The sequence below is a fragment of the Sceloporus occidentalis genome, unplaced genomic scaffold (assembly GCF_023333645.1).
Source record: "Sceloporus occidentalis isolate IW3139 unplaced genomic scaffold, rSceOcc1.0.p SCAF_3, whole genome shotgun sequence".
Lineage (NCBI taxonomy): Eukaryota > Metazoa > Chordata > Lepidosauria > Squamata > Phrynosomatidae > Sceloporus > Sceloporus occidentalis.
The window spans coordinates 201,445,392-201,453,662 of NW_028316983.1; the positions used below are offsets into that span (position 1 = coordinate 201,445,392).

Here is an 8,271-nt window from a genome sequence, read left to right on the forward strand (position 1 = left end):
AATTTTAGTTATTCCCTGCAAAACCTGTTCAGAGTACTTCCCTTCCCAAATTATAACCAGCCCCAAGACAACCGAGGATACAAGAAGAACAAAATATATGGGTGAGGCAGCCTACAGTCCTAATGCCCAATTCAGACCTCTAAGATCCCAGAGGAGTAGATTTGGCTGACATGATAAATCAGGGATCTGTGGGAACACCGATTTATTTCTTATGAGTAAGGTGCTGCTGTGCGCTGTCACTCCAGCCTGCAATGGGAGAAACAAACCTCCTAGTGGCTGATGGCTCCCATGCCTTAGGATGATCCCTCTCCTCTGGGCTTCAGTCAACTTCAAATGATCTATCCACCACAATGAAGCTTTTGGGGGGAGAGAGTTCAGCACCTTGGATAATTCCTTCAACATTTGGGCTAAATTCTGGAACTAATTCACTGGCCCACTGACCTGGAGAATAGCAGTGGCTACTGCTTTTGTTGTCTAATTAATTCTTCTCTGAACAAAGAGAGAGGAAAAATCCAGGGTTTGTTTTATCCTTGGTTCACTAGTTTGTGAACAAACCAGGGACACAAGCCTAAAAACAAGCCCTGAACTCCCCCCTCTTTGCTTTATCTGCTCCCAGCAGCTCATGATTTTTCTTCTATTTTTTTTATTCAAAAATTTATGCAAAATAAAAATACACTAGGAACTCATGAATGACAAACCATCGTTCCTGTATTTCCCTGGCAGGCCAAGTCATCCAAACTGGATCTACAACTTGTTCTTTTCCCAACAAGATACTATTATCCTTTCAAGGTCCACCAGCTTGAAGTTCTTAGACTCGTGAAAATGCTGTTTCTTCATTATTACTTTTCCTCTGGCTTACAGAAAATCACCCACCTACACATACAAAAGCATCAGAGTACTATTAAACAAGTGGTCTTGTATTCAGATTGTTTCCTATTAATGTTGTTGAAGATTCAAGCTTATATTTTCTTCCTCGGGTTCCCCATTGTTTCATCCTCATGTGATATTCTTTGTAAGGGTTAGTAGTCATTGATGCTCTTGCAAACGAAGCAGATCTGTAAAATAGCCACATGTGACCAGTGCATCACCCGCCCTAAGGCAACAGGCATATGATTGCATGGAAATAAAAAGAATTTCTCATGCATGACACATGGAACAATACTGGAGTCTACTTATAAAGAGGCAGAAAAAACTCAACAGTAGTTCCAGCACTAACTACAACCTGTTTAAACTGAGAGGAAATCCTGCATTAACACCAGTGGTGAATTCCACCCCCTCAAGGACAAACCAGTTTCATGGAAGGCATGTCAACTCCCCGCTCTCACAACTGATAGGCATTTTTAAAAAACAAAAACTGCTGTGCCTTTCCGTCATTTTCCCCAACCATCTAGCATTCCCCTTCACAATACGCCATTCCATTTCTCAACCTGTTCAACAGCTTCTTCAGCATTCTCTAGGCAGTGAGGTACTAGCAGTCAATGGATTATCCCTTCACATTCTTTTAGAGTTTTAAAAGTATTAAGCTGTTTTATACTTCTCCTGCAAAACTTGAAGCCCCGATGAACTTGCTCCCTTCCATCTTGTACATTTTAGCCACATACGCACTGATGGTTTGGAGACTGTGCACTAAAATCACCTGTGGGTTTTTTTCCATCTTAAACAAATGGCCTCTTAATCGTTTTGTCTATAAATATGAAGAGTTCAATATGTTTTCCATGTCCAACATTTTGTTGAACAGTATGTCCTTCTTTCTCCATTTGTAACATCTATTAATGGCACACATTATTGTAGAGCCAACACTGCATAGTCAGTACACTGAACTGAGTTTCAGGGCATCCAGGTCCCACTGACCCATGAAACTCAAGGAAGGCAATGACTGAGTGAGCCACTCACTTGGCCCAACCTACCGCTCAGGATTTTTGCCCTAGAAAGAGTGGAAAGAAGGAACCACATATGCTGCCTTGCCTTTACTGGAGAAAAGGCAGGCTATAACTATACACAATAAATAAAAGGAAATACATTCTCAATTCATTAGACTATTGTAATGTACTCTACACAGGGCTGTACTTGTCAAGTGTTCAGAAGTCACAGCAAGTACAAAACAGTGGTCAGACTGTTACTGAGTGTAGGCTTTAGAGACCACATATCATCACTGTTGTATCCACTACGCTGACTTCTAACCTGCTTTCAAGCTCAATTTAATTAATTTTGACTGACAAACCCCTAATTCTTTTAATGTTCTCAATAGTTTCATTATATTTTAACTTTCAGATAATTTAACTGTATCTGTTTTAATTTTTGTAAACCACCTGGTGTTCCATAATGGGAAAAAAAGGCAGGATAATGTTGATAATAATAACAATACGGGGGGTAATAATAATAATAATAATAATAATAATACAGCTTGGGTATCTGAAAGGCTGTTTCTGCCCAGAATTTGAAATCCTCAGGACAGACCCTGTTACATGTCCTATCAACCAGAGAGGGTAAGAGCCTTATCACATGACAAAGAAACAACCCTGGGAGGCAGAGGCCTGTTACAGACTGCCAAAATAAAGCTGCTTCAGGTCTCTTTGGAGGTATGCTGTTTAAATGATGCATGCATCCTAAGAATCCGGAAACTGCACCAAAGCTGCACTCCAGTGCTTAGGAATGGAGTGTGGCTTTGGCGTGACCTCCGGACTCTTAGGACCCATGCATCATTTAAATAGCATACCTCCAAAGAGACCTGAAGCAGCTTTATTTTGGCAGTCTGTAACAGGCCAGAGAGAGAGAGAGAGAGAGAAGCAGTTTTTTCCTTTCCTCTCCGCATGCTGTTGAAGCACTTCCATTCTCTTCCCAAAGGAGACAATTAAAGCTAGGAAAATCTGTTTGACAAAAAAGCATCCTTTTACAACCATCTCCCTCTGGAAGGAAAACCAAAGTGCTAGAACAGCAAAGAGAAAGCTGTTTCTCTTTTGTTGCATCTTTTCCCTTTGCTCTCTACATGCTGTCAAGCTCTTCCATTCTCTTCCCAAATAAAACAATTGTAAAACTGTCTCTTTTTTGCTCTGGGAAAATCTATTTGACAAAAGAGAACACTTTAACAACCATCTCCCTCTGCAAAGGAAAGCAAAGTGAGAGGACAGCAAGCAGAAAGCTGCTCTCTTTGCAGTAGCACCTTGGTTGTTGCTGGCCAAGCTGGATCCTGTCCCAAGGGACTTGATGCTGATTCCATTCCTCTTGAACTTCTGATGGGAAACTATTATTATTATTATGCATATGGCCTTCAGTCCTTAAAAACAGGGGTTGTTGCTCTGGCTGTTTCAATGGTCTGTGGTTTTTAAACTATTATTAAAATAAGTTGTGTTCAACTATTTTTAAACATTTTCTTTTCGGGGTAGTAACATTTAATGTTTTATTGGTGCGTCACCTCAGGGCTGTGGCGGGCAGAGATTAAGTAAGCAAACAATAAAATAAACGCTCACTGCAGCCATGTGAGAAGAGTTAGATGAGCCACAGTGACAGAATCAAGATGACCTAATAAGGCTACAATACTGAAAACACATTTAAATCCTGGAAATGTGTTGCTGTTGTTGTTGTTTGCCTTCAAGTCAGACAGACCTATCATGGGGTTTTCTTGGCAAGTTTCTTCTCAATGGGTTGCCATTGCCATCTTCTGAGGCTGAGAGAGTGTGATTTGCCCAAGGTCACCCAGCAGGTTTTCAAACCCTGGTCTCCGGAGAGGATGGAGTTAGAAAGATGTGGTTACACACCTCAAGTTATAGGACCTGAACAGACAGGACAAAATAAAGCTGCTTCGGTCACTTTGGAGGTATGCTGTTTAAATGATGCATGCGTCCTAAGAGGCCGGAAGCCGCACCAAAGCCATGCTTTAGTCCTAAGGAGCTTTGGCGCAGCTTCTGGCCTCTTAAGATGTGTGTGTCATTTAAACAACACACTTACAAAGGCCTGTTACAGACAGCCAAAATAAAGCTGCTTCGAGTCACAGTGGAGGTATGGTGTTTCAATGATGCATGTGTCCTAAGAGTCCAGAAGTCGCACCAAAGCCAAGCTCCAGACTGGACCGTGGCTTTGGTGCGACTTCTGGACTCTTAGGACGCATGCATCATTGAAAACCATACCTCCACTGTGACTCAAAGCAGCTTTATTTTGGCTGTCTGTAACAGTCCAAAGTGACTTGAAGCAGCTTTATTTTGGCCTGTCTGTTCAGGCCCTTAGATACTATACTATAATGGTTTCTAGGAGATCAATTAAACAGGGAATATATAATCTAACTTGAAAGTCATGTATGGCTGGGTGCAAGAAAATTAAAATTAATTATCAGCATATTAAAATAAAACATGTTTTTACATTTTCTACAGGAAGGAGTGAATAAAGGTCTACTTCCTAATACAATCAAATGTTAAATTTCAATTTTGTCAGTAATCTTACAATTTAGACAAGAGAAATGATCAAAGAATCAACATATCCAGAGATGTATAAGAGGAGCGACATTGTCAACTTTTCCAACAAGACCTAGGCCTGTTACTCCTTAGGGCTGGAGCGTGGCTTTGGTGCGACTTCTGAACTCTTAGGACGCATGCATCATTGAAACACCATATCTCCACTGTGTCTCGAAGCAGCTTTATTTTTGGCTGTCTGTAACAGGCCCTAGATTTCCATCTTGGGATTTGAATATAGTCTTGAACAGGTTGACAAAGGCCCCTTTTGAGCCTTTATATACTTCCTCTTTGAAGCATTTATCTTTCAAGGTTTGTTTTTTGGTAGCAGTAGTCCAACACTCAAACCAGTACACAGTGCTGGCTCTCAAGCCCCAGACATCCCAGTATGATATTCTAAACACTATCCCATGGACTGGAAATGCGTGTAGCCTTCCAGAGGCTGCTGGACTCTAACTCCCCTCATCCTTTGCTATGCCAGCCAACACATATTTCTGATGGTCTTAGGAACCGAGATGAAAATAATTTTATGCTTGGGGGTCACCACAACATAAAGGGCTATGGCATTAGGAAGGCTGAGAACCACTGGTGTCATGGTCTGAGTGTTGGACTACGACTCTGGAGACCAGGGTTCGAATGCCGGCTCGGCTATGGAAACCCTCTGGGTTGGTTCAGAGGAGGCAAACCTCTTCTGAACCAAGAAAACCCTGGTCTAAAACACACTGCAGAAACCAAACAGTGAGAGACCTCTTTCACTGCCTTGGCCCAGTGCTAGGGAACTCTGGGAAGTGTAGTTTTGTGAGGCATTTCACCTTCTCTGTCAGAGACAGCTCTGGTGCCACAACAAACTACAATCCCCAGGGCTCCCTAGCACTGAGCCTGGGCAGTTAAAGCGGACTCAAACTGGGTTATTTCTACAGTGTGTTTTGCTGGCTCCACTTTGTCTGTCTCAAGGCTATGGAATTCTGGGAGTTGGAGTTTGTTGTGGGGACACAACAAACTCCAACTCCCAGAATTCCATAGCCTTGAGACAGACAAACAGTTAAAGCCATTCCAAACCGGGTTATTCCTGCAGTGCGGATGCAGCTGGGGACCAAACGCCACTAAAGGGAAGCCAAGCCCCCCTCAGTCTCCCTTTCCCTTCAAACAACACCTGCCCCGCGAGGAGCCTTGCAAGGGGAGCCCCGGAAAGCCCCTCTCCCTGCCCTTGGGCTGAGTTGGCCCTTGGAGCCCCCGAGCGAGGCCCACCTTTCCTTGGAATACAGCTGCCCTTCCTGGCGCCGCTTCCGAATGAAGGCCATGGAGCCCAGCAGCAGCAGCAGCAGCAGCAGCAGCAGCCGCCTCTCCTCCTCCGCAGCAGCAGCAGCAGCAGCAACAGAGACGACTGGCCCTCCGCAGAGCCCTCTCCCGCCACCAGGGGCTCCAGCCCCGGCCCTTTATACCTCCGCAGCGCCGCCGGGCCTAGTCGGGCTAGGCCGCCTGAGAGGGCCCCACAGGCGCCCCCCATCGCCCGCCTGCAGTGGCACCCCAGGCCCCGGCTCCAGGCCTAGGAAGGGTGGGACTCCCGGGCGCCTCTTTCCAAGTGTCCACGGCCGACATTTCCACCTCCTTCTGTCCAGGAGGAGTTCTCAAACGCCCTCTGTTTAGGGCTGCATCCGGTTTGGCGTCGCTTTAACTGCCACATATAACTCAGTACTATGGAATTCATAGAATCATTTCTGGGAACTGTAGTTTGTTTTGACCACCAGAGCACTGCAGTAATAATCCGAGTTGACGCCACTTTAACTGCCACGGCTCAGTGCTATGGCATTCTGGGAACTGCGTAGACCACAACACAGTCAAACCGGACTGTTTCTGCGATGCTCTGGTGGTCACAACAAGCTACAGTTCCCAGAATTCCATAGCATTGAGACATGGCGGTTCAAATGGTGTCAACCCAGATTATTTCTGCAGTGCTCTGGTATTTGCAACAAACTACAGTTCCTATAATTGGTTCTATATGAATTCCATAGCATTGAGCCGTGGCAGTTTAAAGTGATGTCAAACTGGATTATTTCTGCAGTGCAGATGCAGCCTAAGAAGCCCATTAAGGAACACCACCTTTGCCTCAAAGACATATAGCCCTGTTAGTTTGGGAAACTGTCTGCAAAGGCACCTTGTATCACCTTTGGGACTAACTGAAAGAAAGAGGTTGGTAGCATGAGCTTTCGTAGTCTTGATCCTCTTTCCTCAGATGCATAATGTTGTGGAGTGGAAAATCCAGAGACAGACCTACATGTAAGACAGTTGTGTGTGATACAATGTCAGTTCACATTCAAAGCTTTGTGGGTATGGTTTTGCTGTTCCCCTTGGAGTAGTTGATCTGTTTTGCAGCCTGTCCTCACTGCAAACAGAAGGACAGGATGGATCCTTCTAGAGTTCTTTTTTTCTTGAAGCAGCCGCAGACAAGACTCGCACCCAGAGCTCAAGGTGCCTTTGTTTCTCTGGAAGAAAAAGGACAGCAAACGCATTAGGCAATGGGCCGGTTGAAGATGCAATGCAACTGTTGGAAGCTTTTTTCCTTTAATTTCAGCACAATGGACAAATGAGAGGAATTATTTAAATGTAGATTCAGTCACAGGTTTGTTGGTAGAAAAGTAGAATTTTCAGCATTTAACTGGCTCAGAGATCTAGAAATATATTGCAAGCCAGCAAGGCATTTCAACGAAGATAAGTTCATTAGGAAAATGCAGTTGAGTACATAATAAAGTACTGTATATGTGCAACAGTTGGACACGACTTGACAACCTTCTCAAAGGGAAAAACTTTAACATTGCCTTCATATGGAATAGAGCTGTAAATATGAAAGGAATTTAATACATATTTATATTAGTGTTTCTAGCTTTTATTTGGTAATGTCCTGTATTTTTCTTGAATGTCCTACATTTTGAATCTCCTTGTCCTCCTTTGCTGTTATGATATTTGGTCACCATGCTCTTTCCGAAACCGCACCCGCAGTGCCATCCATGCCTTGCTGTTGCCCCATCTGAGCCACTCAGGAGGGAGAGCCCTTGGGGATAATGTTCCACTTTCATGGGAGTCCTATGCCCTTAACCCCAGCAAATGTGGAGGGCCAACTGCAGTTGTGACCTAAACAACTAGCAAAATTAAAATGATACAGTTAAATTACAGTATCATACAGACAGCATAAATGTATTAAATGTACATAGTTTCATGTGGTTAAAGTTAAAATTGGGTAAAATGTAATTTTTAAAAAAGAAAATATTAAAAGAATATAATTTTTAATTTTTTTAACAATTGACTTAAGAAAGAAACCCCGAGGCCTCTCCTTTCCCCTCCCACTGAGCCTCAGCCCACTCACACAATCACCAGTGTTTTAAAGGGATGCAGGTGAATGCCACAATCTGTTTCTATCAAAAGGCAGATGCTTGAGGAGCAATGGTGTCAGCTCCACTTAGGGGGTCACCTGGTACACACACACCCCAACTGATGCTCCTGGGCCCTCCAAATGTTGCTCAGCTGCAGCTCCCAGCATTCCCCAGTGCTCTCTGATGTGATTAGGATTGTGTGTGTGTGTGTGCCTTCAAGATGCCTATTGACTTATGGCAATCCCATAAATTTCATATGGTTTTCTTAGACAAGGAATATTTGCCAAAGTGGAGGCTGGAGAGGGCTTCTGTCCCTTTAATGATTGTGTACAAGAGAGACTTTCTGCAGGGTGACTTGTCTCCCAACCATGTAAGAAACAGCACCTGCTGAAGTTCTCTCTCCTATACAACCATGAAAGATACAGGAGCCCTTGCCAGTTTTCACACTAGTTGTGGGAGGC

The 8,271-nt window shown here is 43.8% G+C and overlaps 1 protein-coding gene across 1 annotated transcript in view; it reads right to left on the reverse strand.

Annotated features, from left to right (window-relative positions):
• The window catches only part of NSMAF (neutral sphingomyelinase activation associated factor), a 56,641-nt gene extending 50,866 nt beyond the window's left edge, over positions 1-5,775 (reverse strand). The window contains exon 1 of the mRNA XM_089517359.1: positions 5,691-5,775. Coding sequence (XP_089373485.1) covers positions 5,691-5,743 — 53 coding nt within the window. The 5' untranslated portion in view covers positions 5,744-5,775. The remainder of the gene's footprint in view (positions 1-5,690) is intronic.
• Between the last annotated feature and the right edge of the window lie 2,496 nt (positions 5,776-8,271).